This window comes from Rhinatrema bivittatum, chromosome 8, assembly GCF_901001135.1.
Source record: "Rhinatrema bivittatum chromosome 8, aRhiBiv1.1, whole genome shotgun sequence".
Taxonomy (NCBI): Eukaryota; Metazoa; Chordata; class Amphibia; order Gymnophiona; family Rhinatrematidae; genus Rhinatrema; species Rhinatrema bivittatum.
In genome coordinates this window covers 21,200,337-21,215,392 of record NC_042622.1, presented here as the reverse complement: position 1 = coordinate 21,215,392, position 15,056 = coordinate 21,200,337, and the positions used below count along the sequence as shown (strand labels likewise).

General features: G+C 44.4%; 1 protein-coding gene across 2 annotated transcripts in view; it reads right to left on the bottom strand.

The window, feature by feature from the left end:
• Window positions 1–1,122: 1,122 nt before the first annotated feature.
• PMEPA1 (prostate transmembrane protein, androgen induced 1) overlaps window positions 1,123–15,056 on the bottom strand; it is a 71,860-nt gene continuing 57,926 nt past the window's right edge. The window contains exons 2-4 of one of the 2 annotated variants that reach the window (XM_029611601.1): window positions 9,816–9,967; window positions 8,565–8,618; window positions 1,123–8,128 (exon numbers count right to left, since the gene is read on the bottom strand). In XM_029611601.1, coding sequence (XP_029467461.1) covers window positions 7,586–8,128; window positions 8,565–8,618; window positions 9,816–9,967 — 749 coding nt within the window. In that variant the 3' untranslated portion in view covers window positions 1,123–7,585. The remainder of the gene's footprint in view (window positions 8,129–8,564; window positions 8,619–9,815; window positions 9,968–15,056) is intronic. The other variant, XM_029611602.1, reaches the window with a different exon arrangement.

Below are 15,056 nucleotides of genomic sequence, written 5' to 3'. Positions count from 1 at the left end.
TGTATGCAAAGATGTTTTCAAAACACAGAACTACATGGCAATTTTGAATCACCCATTTATAAAACCTGGTAAATATCACCCTGTGTTTCTGTGCATCACCTAGGGCTGGGTTTAAATTGGGCACACTCGTAGGCAATGGGTGTCATCTTCCCTCTTCCCGAGCTCACACCTGCCCAAAATTCTCCCTTCTTAGGAGCCCTGCCTAAGTCCCACTGTGGGCTCCACAGCCTCATCCAGAGCGGGTCCTCCTGTAGCCATGGTGCACGGACCGGCCTGGGGGATTCCATCCTCATTACCACGGAAAGCCACGCAAGGAGTCGTCGGGCCTGGCCGTGTGCGCCGAACTGCTCCGCTTGCTGCCATAGGCGCAGATCCCGAGGCCTGTAAAACGTTGGCAGTGGAGACCCAGGCCTGATGTCACCCCCCTTTCTCCCTGCTTACTCACTCCCTCTGGCCCAGTTGGGAGAGGGATTTAGTTTGAGTGAACTGGTGGAAAGAACAGACCTTGTGCAAATCTGCTTTTTCTTTTTTTTTTAAACAGGAAACCCTTCTCCCCTCACCCCCAACACAAAAAACACGTTACAAGCCTTTGGTTTTGTTTCAGTCATAAGTTTAATGTGATCTCTGCAAACTGACCACAGCTTCAGAGAGAGGAAAAGAAAACTGAACAAGTATCTGTGCTTAGGACTTTAAAAAGTCCAACTAAATGGTTTTGCAAGGAATCTTCATTGCCAGCCAGCCCCCGCCCCCCGCAGCACAAAAAACTCAGGTGCAACCAGAGATTCAGTGCTCTCCACAAAAAACAAAATAAAAAAAGGCAGGATCACAGGTGTTCGGACATATCGGTGCAATAATGCAATCAACAGGAATGCTTCTTCTGGAATTAAAGCTGCAACACCGTCTCGGGTATATATAGATTAAATAGAGATAGCCATAAATAGATTAAAACAGTACTTGCTTGCAGAAAGCATGCATGCAAATACACTATGAGGCTGGGTGTTTTGTTTTTATACCATCATAGTGTATTATAGTATTTGGCCGGCGAACTGAGCCAAAAGAGAGTAATATTGAATTCAAAACAGTACTGTAGCTAAAGATACATTACACTTTGGGACATGGATTTTTATTTTTTTAAATATAATTTGATGGTGTCCACTTTCAATTTGGAGAACAAAGCAAAAGTAAAGGCAACATTCCCAAGTATTGTAAAATTTATTGTACAAGTACTGCAGCTTTCCGTTTGACAAGAATTGCCACTACTGGTTACTTTGACAAGTAAGCATTTACAACAGTTTTGTAACTTGGTAAGAGTACATAGTTCGGCTTAAAACTGCAAACTAGAGCTGAAGTCCTGCACTGCATGTATTGTGAATAGTTTACAATGCTTCACTTAAAACAGAACTCCGGCCACAAGACTGACCACAATGAACTCCAAAAGCTTAAGCAATGCAGCTGGAAGTTTTAAGAAAAAAAAAGAGTTATACAAGGAAATGTGACTATAAGGCAGGTAAATAAGGGCTTTAGTACTGTCCGTTATCAGCAATATAGTACAGCAAGAGTTGAAGCTCAGTTCCCAGACAACACAAAAGGGGGGAGGGGAGGTGCCCAGATATACAATTCACAGAGAATACAGATCCATTCAGTTCAGGATTGTTTACGCCACACATCTGGTTTCAGTCATTTCATGTAAATCACTTAATAAAAAGATTGGGCTTTTTATTTTCTTACATAGCTGCAGCAGATAGTGCAATTCATTGTTCTGAAATTCACACTCGCACAAGGGGGACAGGCCCCCCACCCACTGGAAAGCAAGCCATTCTCTTGACTTCCCACTGAAATAGTTTTTTGAAACACGGACAGAAATGATGCACTAGATTAGTAAAGCTGATCTTTCCGCCCTATGGAAGGAAGAGCTGAGAAAGAAACACAGGTCTACAAAGTGTTCACACCTAGGCCGACCAGAATCCACCACTGTCCAAGGCTTTACCTGCACTCAACTCACTTTCCCTAGGACCCTGGCACCAGCAGTGCCCGAACCATAAAACACAAAAAACTCAAATCCCACTCAAGCAGGCACTAATTCTTGCCAAACTTCTAGCAAACAGGCAGAATGGACCAAGGGTTACTAAGCAAGGTCTTCATATTGAACTGCTTTCAAAAATAAAGAGACAGCAAACAAATGCAGACTCCTCATCTCTTCTGAACAAAGGAGGAATGCCATGGGTCGAGATTCTAGACGCGACAGCTGCTTCATGAGCTTTGCAATCTAGCATTGGGATTGGATACAATTATTATTTAGGGCTGAGGCCACTGTGAGTAATTCATGCTTGTGGTGCATTGGAAATTACAGACTTAAAAGCTCTGAATGCTTATGCTAAAGAAAAAAAAAATGATTTCATCCAATGACCCTGAGCAAACAGATGCATTACTTCCAATCCTTTGATTGCATAGTTTAACCCCTCCTCCCTATCATGCTTCCTGCAAAGATAGGCCAGATAAAGCTGTGATCAGCTTTTACATGAGAAGACAGGGGGGGCCAGGTTGTGAACTAGATGGGCAGAAGAGCACAGTGCATCCCCTACGCGAGTGGAGTACTAAGGAGAAAGAGGACAGGATGCGATCCTGGATAAGGAGACCGGGATCTTACAAGGGCCCACCCTCTACAGCTAGCAGCTGCGACATATCCTTAGCAGCTTGGACCGAAATAACTGGGCGAGCTGGACGGGCTGATTGCTCAGGGTGGGGGGTTTCTTCCCTGTCATCTCCTGTGTTACTAGGGTTCATGTTTCAGATGGTGAACAGTTTTATGAAGAAGCAGCTTTTGGATTTAGCTATTAACAATGGGATATCAATGCTGCTGTATGCAACCCAGCGATAACGGTCTGGCTGAAAGTGCTCAGTTTACCGTGCACTCTACAGTGCTTCTCCAGGTAAAGCCGTGCTTTATCCCTCGGTAGGGATCTTTGGAAAACGGCACGACTGATATGCACCCTTTTACTTGCAGGGGGGAAAGGTGTGCCAGAGGTGGAGACAGGACTTACACACTTTTCTTTTTAACCCCAGATGTTCCTGGGGCACGTAGTACTAAATTTTATTGGTAGAGCAGGAGTATATTTGGGCAAAAAAGTCAAGTCGTACAATTCTGAATCAAAATCTGTAAAAAAAACAAAAACAGATGTACTTTCTTGCAGCTTCGAAAAAGAGAATGATCTACAGCAAAAATAGGCCAGCGAAACAGCTGTCAGGAAACATTGTAGGACTTTTGCCCCCAGAGAGCTAAGAATCAAGCAAAAGCCTCCACCTGCTTGGTTTTGCAGAATTATTTACTTCCATAACTTTTGTCTGTGGGACTCCCTGCCCCCAGAGATGTAGAAACTAATTCTGACGTAAAAGGTACATGGTTACAAAATTGTGCACAAGGAAGGCCAGATGTCTATTAAGCAGACTTTTGCACACGCCAAGACGTAATCCCTAAGCAAGGCCCTTTGTTTTTTATCTTGTGTTAAGCTGTTCTACAAGCTTGCGCTTCTCATTGGGGGGGTGTTCCTTGGTTGGAAAGTGACTCTGGAGACCGTGGATCTCATTCACCCGTCCTAAAGCGGCACGAGAAGGAAGCTACCAACTCTGCTCTCCTTCAGGAATCCAGGGAAGCACGGCCGGCCGTGTTACCAGGCCGGGGTTGCGAGGTCACCCCTTACTGAAAGAATTTCAGAGCCTTTTTACAGTTGTCCCGTTTCAGAAGACACTCGCAGAGACCGCGCGCGTGCTTTTTCCCCTTCCTTCCTGTTGGCGTGTGCTGGACCCCCTGGAGGCTGGAGCTGCTGAAGTGGTTTCCTTGTTGACCGACCTGGGCATACTGAGCAGAAAGAGTAGCCTCTAGCCCCATCTGCTGCCAGGGGGGGAGGGGCATATGACTTTAACACAGGAGAGATTTGGCACAAAGGAGAGGGTCCTGCTATTTGTACAAGTGAAGTTTCCAGTTTACACACTAAGCACAAAAAGCAGGCGGTAAGCTTCGGGCATGCCAGCCGACACCCAAATGGTGCTTTAAAAACGCCAGAGCAGCTACAAGACGGGGGGGGGGGGGGGGGTGGCAGTGCCAGCTGACAAACTGGGCAGGATAAGAAGTCCTCATCTGCTGCGGTAATAGGTAAAGGTAGCCATTGCTTTAGCAAGCTGCAGTCCCTACTGCCATGTTTGCATTTACTATACCGCTCTCTGTACTGGATGCATGCTCAGGTGAAGTTACTCACTTTTATAAGCAAACTAATTTAACCACAGAACAGAACATTATGTACACAGTTTGGCTCAATAGGGCAGTACATAGACATCTATTTTTTTTTTTTTCAGTTTCTCTTTGGTTGCTCTCTCACCTACCGGAGTGGGATACTGTGCATTGAGATGTATTCAAGTTATACACAGCACCTTACAAAAACAAACAAAAAAAGGGAGCACCTTACAAGGCTAGTCACATCAAATTGGGACTAGTGGGTGAAAAGGGTTTTGTTTTTTTTTTTTCCTTAAAGAAACAGTACTCCTTTTTAATAGTGTCACTGGGAAACTGAATAAAGCTTGTAGATGACAAGAGGCGTGACCCTGGGAGGGTTACTGTTTCTTTAATAAGGCACTAAATACATACATGATGTAAAAGAAAGATAGATTATTTATTTATTTTTTTTTAAAGAAACCTCTACGAATTCACCATTGTACCTTTATGTGGAAAGTTGAGTTTAGCTTTGCTGTTCAAATAAACGTACGGATTTTGATGTTAAGTGACTTATAAAGCTATAAAGGTCCCAAGCAGCTGTGGATAAGCTAGCTGAGTCAGACTCTGTGAAGGTACAGGATTACTTCTAGGCAAATAGGTAAAAACAGTCAAACTTCAAGTCATGCGTTGTTCATCACCTTTTAAGGTATATAAATAGCAGTTCAACCTGTTACAACTTTAAAACTCTCTCTCTCTCATTTGGGCTTTTCTTCAAGTAATAGAAAAAAGTTGCTTAAAATCAATACTTATTGCCATTCTCTGTCGATTAATGTTACTAGTTAGCATCTGGCAGAAGCCATAACCTCTATGCTGGCAGCTTCCCCACCATTAACTATCTGCTTATAAAATATGGAGAAATAGCTTGCAGCGACAGAGAAGCTTAAGCACATGTACAGTAACATCTGCCCAAAAGTATCAAAGCCCCCCACCCCACCTAAAAACACACACACATGCCACAAGCTTAACACAAGTCATCAAACACCTACACAATGTAAACATTAGTGTTGCAGGACAAACGCTTATGAAATGGAGGTACACAAAGTGATTTACTTTTGGGGGGGGGATGGGAAGAGGTGGTGCTGCAGAAGAGAGAGGTACATGGGATCCTCAGACTCAGGTTACCAACCAAATGCACCGTGATTAACCTAGAAGGAGAAGGAGAGTGGGACAAGGAGCCACTACCTCTCCCCCCTTCAAGGATTTTATTTACTATTCCCACCCCCACTTATGTTAGTTGGCAGCTAAAAGGAGAAAGGTTATTAGCATCTAATGGAGTTTGTAATTTTTATTTAAAATTTCCCCACACAATATTAGGATTTAAACCTCTTTTTTTTTTTTTTCTCTAAAACTCACTATAGTGGGGCCTGGCTGCGAGAACTAAAAAGGCACGACTGTGCTGATTTCACCACAATGCTACACAAAAACCACACACAGCGCCAAGGCAACAACAGAAACAAGCTGGAGCCTCGACTCGGGGGAAGGAGACGGCTGCAAAATTAAGAAAGGAGAGACACACAGGCATAAGGAAGCTGATTATGCTGAAGGAATCTTAGTGGCTCTGCAGCGGCAAGCAGGCCGACTGACTAACACCGTGTGATACTCCCACCTCTCGGGTTTAGAAGAGAGGATACGAGGTGGGCCTTTCAGGCATCTGGATTAGGATGGGGGAAATTACCTGCAAGCCCAGCTACTGGAATGCCACAGGGCACGCTGAAGCCATGTCTCCAAGGTACAGGGGGTGGCACACTGTTATACTGCATGCACACAGGTGGCTTTTGAGGGCAAAAATAATAATTTATTTTTTTTTGAACAGTGATTTTTAATGATCCCACTTATTACAACTTACTAGCTCAAAAATATTTGATCTTTTTGGGCAAGTAGTAGGCAGTTGAAGCAGGGTAGGTTTTTTTTTTTTTTTTTAAATGGTCCAAGGCTGCAGCTATGTCACAGTATACCCGCACTCACTTTCAATAACTCCGGTTTTGGAATTTGTTTAGACACACACCACACACATTTGTACAGCTAGAGGCTCTCCAAATTCAGGTTTTCAATGGAACATTTTAAAAAAAACAGAACACAAAAGGCAGAGACACACAGCCTACTGCATCCACCTCCGATTTATCCCTCCCCTTACCACAGCAACTCTTCCACAGCCACCACACAAACTTCATTCTCTCCTCAAACTGTGCACAGCAGCTCTCAGATTTATTTTTTTTTTTAACTATTTTCACAGGACACCCCCAGCCCATGGGAAAGCAAAGAAATGATACAGTAATTCTTGTGCAGCATTTGACATTAGCAGTCCAGCTTCAGGTAAAAGGACATTTCCTATCCAAGAAACATCTTGATTTAGTGCCAGGAAGTGCTAAAGGGGCTATAGGAAAGATGCTCAGCAGATCTGGGCCTTAGTTTGTTACAGGCGGGTATAACAGCAATGCTAAGGCCAAAAAGGCAGCCACTCTTTTTTAGGGGTGGCTGACCATTTTTTCCTCCTAATCAGTTGGGAGGGAATGTAGAGCAGTTATAGCTGAGTATTCAGAGTGAATCAGGTGGTGTGTGGGGAGGGGGGGGGCTGTGGCCATTAAAAATTTGCATAAAAATACAGCGTTATACCACACACTTTCCCATTGCTGTTCTTTTTACCCCTCTCTCCAAAATTCAGCCACTCTTTTTCTGTTTTACATTTATCCTTTGCAGGTTGTGGTAGACAAGCACGGACATTTATAATAAAAAATAGTGCAAAATTTCGACATTTATATAAATAACTCTAGAGCCCCTGCTTTTTTTTTCTTTTTTTTTTTTTTTTTTTTTTTTTTTTAACAATGTAGTACTCGCTTTTTGAGTTGGCACTCAAAATTGCCATATTTCGCTTCTAGTTCAGAAAAACGAAAGTTTTATAAGCTTTTTCTAATACAAAAATACTCCTGCCCTCACACATACATTCTCTTATTATATATATATATATATATATTCATATATTGCAGATTTTTTTTTTAAACAAAACATTTTGTGCAAATATTTCTTTCAAAGTTAAGTGAAATCAAACAAAATATAAAGAAATAAAAAGCATTCACACACAGCTCAACTAGAAACAAAGACTATGGCATAAATGATTTTTCACTTCAAGACATAGCTCAACAGAAACACCTTGCAAGCTTCTTGGCTTGTGCATTCAGACCAGACATAACACGTAAATATTTATACAGAGAGCGTTGGAAGAGGATGTTTTCCCCTCAACTTCCCCCCAGCTCTCTAAAATTTTTTAGTTAGAAGAAGTGCAGCGTGTTGAGTTTTACTTTTGCTCATTTTCTGATTATTCTACAAGGGATGCCCTTTTTGTTTCTCTCTCTCTTTGCTCCGTGCAATTGTGCTCTCTAGGCCATGAATTTGTGAATGAAGTCTGGAGCCCTCCAGTATGGAAGGCGTCCCGCTGGTCTGCTGGTGCTGGTAGAACGTAGATCCGGGGTAATGACCTATGACCTCGCTGTACGTCGGCGGGGGTCCTTCCATCCTGCCGTTACTGCCGTAGCAGGTGGCGCTGATGCCAGAGTGGCTGCTAGGTGGGCAAGGCCCCCCGTACATGGAGTTGTCTATTAAGTCGCTGTCATATATAGTCCTGTTGGGAGGGGCCCGAACGGACTCACGGTTTAATTCCATTTGCTGTTCTGGATCCCGGAGTTGGAGTGTGCAAGGCCCTTGGTACGGGGGAGGCTCCTCGCCATCTGATAACGAGATGGTGGGTGGAAGATCGATCTCATGCTGTACGTAGGGGTAGGTTGGCTGAAAACGGCTGAAACGATCCCTCTGCAAGAATGACGGAACTGCAAGTCTGTCTGTCGGCCTTGGGATATACATGTGCTGCTGGAAACAGGCAAGAGTTAGTTGTGGTTTAATGTGACCTGTGCCAGACCAAACAAACAAGGAATATGGAGCATGTAAGGTGGAACCCTATTATTGTGTATGGAGTAAACAAGCCCATTTACTGCCATATTATTTTAATGACAGAAAACATCCTGCTATAATAAAGAGGGTTCCTGTATTATACAAAATAATTGCCAGTTAGCATAGCTGACTTTTACAGCGAAAAACCACTTAAACACCATCATGTTTATTCAGATGTCTAATTACTAATGCAAACAAAGGTACTTCATAACTGCATCATAACAAAATATAGATATTTCCCACAGTGTGTACAGCTGGTATCTGCCAGTGCATCATGCAGATATTAGTGAGAAAAAACTCTTAATACAGTGAATATTGGTATTTGCTCCAAAATTTAAGATCGCTGAATTCTTACCTCTGTCATTCCATTTCCCGATACTGTGCTTTCTGAAGGCCACAGACTTCCTTCCTGAAATTGAAAGAAAAGCTGCCATCTGAATATGAGTCACGACTGCTTCATACTTCACATTTAACATTCTGATTCACCTAGTTATGTTTGAGGTGATGTAGTCTGACTGCTCCCTATACATCTCATTCAGTCTATAAACTTGCCCGTATGATTGTTAAGATGCTCCAAAGGAAATACAACAGGTAAAAGAGCAAACATGTACAATTATACACAATCAACACAACAGAGATTACAGGACTTTGAGTAAAACCCCTAAAATGCATTGGTATGGATGTTAAATGGGAGAAAGAAAAAAAAAAAAAGCTAGGAATGAATAAAAAATATGCAATAAAAAAATACCTAAATATTGCCTCCAACCCTCTAGCACCTCAGAGCCTCAAACAGAATCATTTAGCATCTACCAAAATTCCAGCCCCGCTCTGGAGGGCATGCATATTACATATGGTATACCCAGTTATCAAGTGTCTTCAGATGCCTAGATTAAAAACTATCCCCACTAAAAACTTCATGAAAAGGCCCGTGGGATGAGTCATCCTTGTTATCTACTTCTGCACAGTTGGTAAAGTCTTCCTCTGTTACTCTCATTCCTTGGTCATAATAAAGCCATTTAACTAGAATTCTACTATATTACCACTGTTTTGCTGGATTTTGGTTTTGTTTTTTTTTATGAGAAAAAGGCTTATGAAACATAAGATCTACATCCATAATTGTAAGAATTCTAGCCTTTGATCTACACAGCCAATTCAAAAATCAGAAAGCTCCTTTTCTTTGTGGTAACTGCAGACATGCCTGGGAAAAGTATCACAACAGCTGGTCTGGTCTTTCGCTAGACCCTTAAGAGAAGCACAAGCTTTGACAAGGCCATGTTGAGGCAAGCTCTATTTTATTTAAAAATATTTTACCAGGCAACAGGACCAGCCCCTGTGTTGCCTCACTCCCAACCCTATGAAATAATTCAGCATAGAGATGCAGTGTGCAAATGATTCAGCCTATCTTATTTAATTTAAATTCTCCTAGGGCCTTCTGACTGAGCACCCAAGAGAAAACTGCACTGGACAGAACTGATTACTGAAGGGCATAGAGCCATGGTACTCTAAACTGGCAAATGTTTTGAAACCAAAAATGGTTTTACCCTTAACATTTTACAGGCATCTTGTCTGCTGACAAGCAAGGCAGAGACGGAGAGCAATTACTTACAGGAGACAAGTTCTCTCTCCTTCGTCCTTGGCTGTGTCTGTGGATGAAGGATCGTGCAGAAAGCTTGTAGTGGTTTAGCAGACATGTGATCACCACCACCATCACCATCATCACCACTACAATTATGATTATCTGCACAAACTCCAATTCCGCTGCAAAGAAAAAAAAACATCCTTGAACTACTGGAAAAAATATGCATTACTGTGTAGGAGAGAAAAGCTTCATTGCACTTGTATTTAAGCTCTGTAAGAAGGAAGTTAGAAACGCACTAAACATTAAACCAAAAATATCTAGGGAAATGCCAGACGTTTACATCTCAAAGCCTAAGACGGTGATCTGAGAGAAAGGAGAAAGATGGAACTCTTAATCTTCTACTGCAGGCATAGCCAGCTCCGATCTTCAAATGTTGCAAAACCGGTTTGGTTTCAGGATATCCATAATGAATATGCATGAGTTTTGCAGACAATGGAGACAGAGCATGCAAATCTCTCATGCATATTTGTGTGGATATCCTTAAAACCAGGACCATTTGTGGTTAGAGGATCAGGTTTGGCTGCTCATGCAATAGAGGATAGGAACATCCAGCAATGTTGTGTGCGGCTGATGTTCTCTGCTGGGGAAGGCCCTACAGTCCTTTTGCCAGCAGGTTCACTGCTTCCATTATAGCACAGGAAGGTAAGCTGATCAGAAACAAAAATCTGATTTAAAGATATTTAAAAGAACTTCCAGCAACAGAATGGGCCAGATTTTCAAAGGGGCACGTGCGTATTGCACGTGCCCCCCGAAAACCTGGCCCGAGTAGGCTCGGCGGCGCGCGCAAGTCCCGGGGGTTTCCTGGGGGTGTGGCCGCGGCCTCCAGACCAGCCCCTGGACCGGACCCTGCTCCAAGCAGTTACTCCTGCTTGGAGCAGGGGTAACTTGTTCAACAAAGGTTGGGGGAGGGGGGGGGTGGGAAGCCGGAGGGAACGGAGGCAGGCTGCGCGGCGTGCACCAGCTGCCAATTTTGGGCAGCCTTGCGCGCACCGACCCTGGATTTTAATGGATACGCGCGTATCTATTGAAATCCCGCGTACTCTTGTTCCCGCCTGGTGTGCGAACAAGAGTACGCGTGTGCGCACATTTATAAAAATCTACCCCAAAAGTGTGGATCCCCTGCAAGCAGCCACTCATGAGAGAAAGGGATTTTGTCCCAAAAATGTGATTTAAATGTCATATACACAGTAAGACACCTTACCATAGGAAACTGGAAACATTTTTAAAGTACATACTGGGGAGAATTGCTTTAGATACCCGGCAAAAATACCAATCTTTGGATATTGCCCAATCAGTTCCCATTCCCATTCACACACTTAATTCCCATTGGTGCCTGTCCTACCAATGACTAGAGTCTGGCTCTCTCAACTAACTTGGGGCTCACCTCATCATACATTTTCTTGGAGGAACAAACTGTCAAGCCTCCTTCCATTTCTATGGACGCTGCAATGTAGGATGCATTGCAACAACTTTCTTGTTAAATCTTCAGAACTGTGTGCATTTAGTAGCGCTTTAGAAATAAAAACAGTAGTCAATTTGCAACAGAGAACAAGCAGCTGATCTGGTGGCTGGGGGCTAGCCTGGTGGCTCAGTCTGTTAAGTGCTGTGCACTGCCATGCAGAAGGTCCTGGTTCTCATCATGGGTCATGGTCATTGCCTAAAGGCTGAGTTCTAGTGATCAGATTTAGGGCCCATAATTGCAGAGTTAGAGGGAACCTTGGTGCACAGGCCTCATCATTGCAATGACTGGACTGACCGAAAGTTGGGAGGGGATATAAAATGGGAGGAAAAGAAAAGAAATCCCTGGTAGTTGTGAATGAAGGCTCAGTGCCAAAAAAATATATACTTGTCTGGTGGGCCCAGTCACTCTGCACCGCTTGCCTATATACTGCCTAAAGATGCGGCAGCTGCACCTCCGCACCCTTGTTCCCTACAGCTCCATCTTTCTCACAATTTATCCTCAGTAACTAGAAACACTCTCCACATGCCCATCCGTTCCTCTGCTGCAGGCTCACCGACATCCAGTCTCCAGCTTATTAAACCTGAAGATCATTAGTCTACATTCTCTTGACTTTGTCGTTTTGCATCAACTCCTCGGTTGTCTGCCTCGGTTCTTCACGGTCTAGAGCACCGTCTGCAACAGCGCTCTCTAAATCCCAGCCATTGGACTCCGCATGTAAATGCTGAATATTGGTAATTACCGGCTGCCACAAGCAGCACTGTAAAACAATGTAAGCGAATTTCGAGTCTTGCAATCGAAATGTACCCATTTAAAAAAAAAATAAATTATATACACACACATATATATACACACACATATATATACACACACACATATGCAGGGCCGCCATCAGGAATTTTGAGGCCCCATACAGCCAAAATGTCCCCCCAGTAATAAATAGATAATGCACCGGCAAAACAAACTTGTTACTTACCCTTTGCGCTCCGGGGACTCCGCGGCTCCTCGGCCTCCAGCTAGCAAGCAGACAGCGACGGCCCGCGCGCTTTGCCGGCGCATACTGTCTGACGCGGCGGTGACGTCACAGCCGCATCAGACAGTGAACGCTGGCAGGACAGAGCGCGCGGACGAGTCTCTGTCTGCGGTGCTCTGTAAATCAATGCTATGTGTGTCTAAAAGACACGCATAGCATTGATTCTCTCCCTTCTCTGGGGCCCGCACCCAGGGCCGGCTCCAGGTTTCAGTAGGCCCCTGGGCGACAGACTGTCGGAGAGAGCCTCAGTGGGCCTCTTTGCCATGAACTAATACATCCCCCAAGCGCACCTGCCGCCTGGCGGCTGCGGGCCCCCATATGTGGCAGTAGATCCTGGGGCCCCATACTGCAGGCCCAAGAATACTGCCCTGATGGCGGCCCTGCATACACGGAAAGGCTTTTGCTGCCCGGGGCACCACGTGAATTTGCCAACTACAGTTCTGTGCAAACGATAATGGGGATTAGTCAGGACGAGGAAGCCAGACAGCGACGCCGGGTGCTGCAGCGGAAGCGCAGACTCAGTAAGAGGCTGCAGAGGCGGTGGCCCCTCACCCTGTCTGGGGCAGAGCGGGTCCTGCAGGAATCCCCCTCCCCCTGATAGCATGGTCGCGTCTGTGCAAGAGCAGCGACGCAGAAGCTGGGCCACCTCTAAATGGGATTACAAATAAATACAACCCCCAGAGTCTGTCCTCTGTGATGCTGCCAGCATGTCTTTCAAGAGCAGAAGCCACCATTCCAAAAAGTTGTGTTCCAAAACCCTGCAGATGCTGCAATTTGCATGCAAATGAAATCTCTAAAGGAAAATGTGTGTTGCTGTTTGCTACTGTATTGGGGAAAGGGGTGAATTTCTGCCGACTCAGGGTTTTTTTGTTTGTTTTTTTTAATGCCAAATCACATTCTAACAGCTGGCAGTTAAGTGCCACTAGGAACATACAAAATGAAACTGTCCTGATGCCTATTTTGCTCTGCAGTAGCTATTTTGGAGAAAGTGGTTTGATTCTCCCCCCCCCCCCCCCCCTTAATTATACAAAATAAGCATTAACCTTCTTAAGGCCATCCATAATCGTAATGCTTTGATGATTTTAATAAGTCATCCAGATGCAAGACTCTTCCAACAGAGGAGCCGGCACCGTACCTGCAGCAGACTGCAGACAAACCTGAAGCTGGTTTGGAAACGTAACACACTTTCTGCAGAGGGCAGGAATAATATTTGCTGGAAAGCTGGAGACGATTGGTAGGTGATCATTGTTCCCATCCAGCGTGAAAGATATGTGTGTGTGTGCGTGCACATGGAACCATTCCCAAGTCTCAGCCTGTCATTGGTAATTGATTTTAGGCCTAAACAGACAGAGGTCTTTAATCCGCTCAAAGAGAGATGTGCAAGCCTCTGCCTCCATGAGCCCCCATGTCAAGAAGCATTCTGAAGGGCTCCATTCAGCAGTTCCATTACCTCATTTAAATATCTTTCATTAAAATGCAAGGCCCTTTGTGACCAAGTTTTGCTGCACGACTGAAAAGGATGAGCGTCTTTTTAGACCATTCACCCGTTTCCTTTTGTTTTCTCCCAGCCATGAGAGGTTAAAGGTAACCGAGAAACGCCGCGCGGGAGACAATCGCCTTGTCCTTGTGTTAACCGCAGCCGCCCCAGACATGCCTGGCTGCTTCTTAGACAGCTCTGTGCGGCTCGGGCAGACAGGGGCAGGGGGAGGCCGCCGCAGGGCGGAGTTACGGCAGACAGACAGCGCGCGCGCTCGGCAGTCTCCTCACGTGCTGCACACACCAGCCTGAGCCGGGGAGGACACAGACACGGCCATGCTGGAGTTTCGCTATCCTAACCATGGCTGGCGAGGGGGAAAAAAGATGACAATGAGCATTTAAAAAAAAAAAAAAGGGTTCCTGGTATCTGCCCAAAAAAAAAAAAAAAAAAACACCCACAGACCGAAATCAAGCCAACCTAACCGAAAAAAAAAAAATTAAAAAAAAAAGAGTGGAAATCAGTCCTCTACAGATTTCAGATATCAATTCTTTTCAGTCGTTATTGAAAACCGAATTCTTACTATCGCTATCAAAGATTCCCCAGACAATTTTTTTTTTTTTTCGAGGTGCTGCTCCCTTTGCTTGAAATCAACTCCATTTTGGTTTCGACCTGTTCCCAGATCCGCTTGAAAAGTGAAACCAAAATGAACTTCAGTCAGTGTAAGTTACTGGCACATTATAATGGGTAATAAGAGGTGACCTGATACAGTAAAGCCGTTTCTCCTAACACCATCACAATTCAGTGTGGCCGAAACTTGAGGCAGAAGATCAGAATTCAGTCATTTTGCAATTCAACCCCGCAAATTCTCAGGATCTCAGATAATACAGCAACGCCAAGCTAACGTTTTATAACATCCCCCACTTCCCCGATGAAACGTGTAACGGTGCTGTCTGCCGACAATTCAAAGACAAGTGTTTGGGTGCCAGAATGAATGGCAAAGTGAGCAACAGGAAACGTTAGAAATCCCAGCAAAAAAAAAAAAAAAAACCCATCTCCACAGCTGGGTCTGTCTGACAGGCTGCAAGGACAGAATTAACAAGCAGCTGGATAGGTCTTGCAGGCAGCAAATATAGCAAATCCTAAAAGAAATGCACTGGCTCACCTAGCCAACTATGTCCTCCCCCCTGCTAGACAGTGTCTGACCTGGTACTGGAAACTACTTAGATTATTAAATTTATA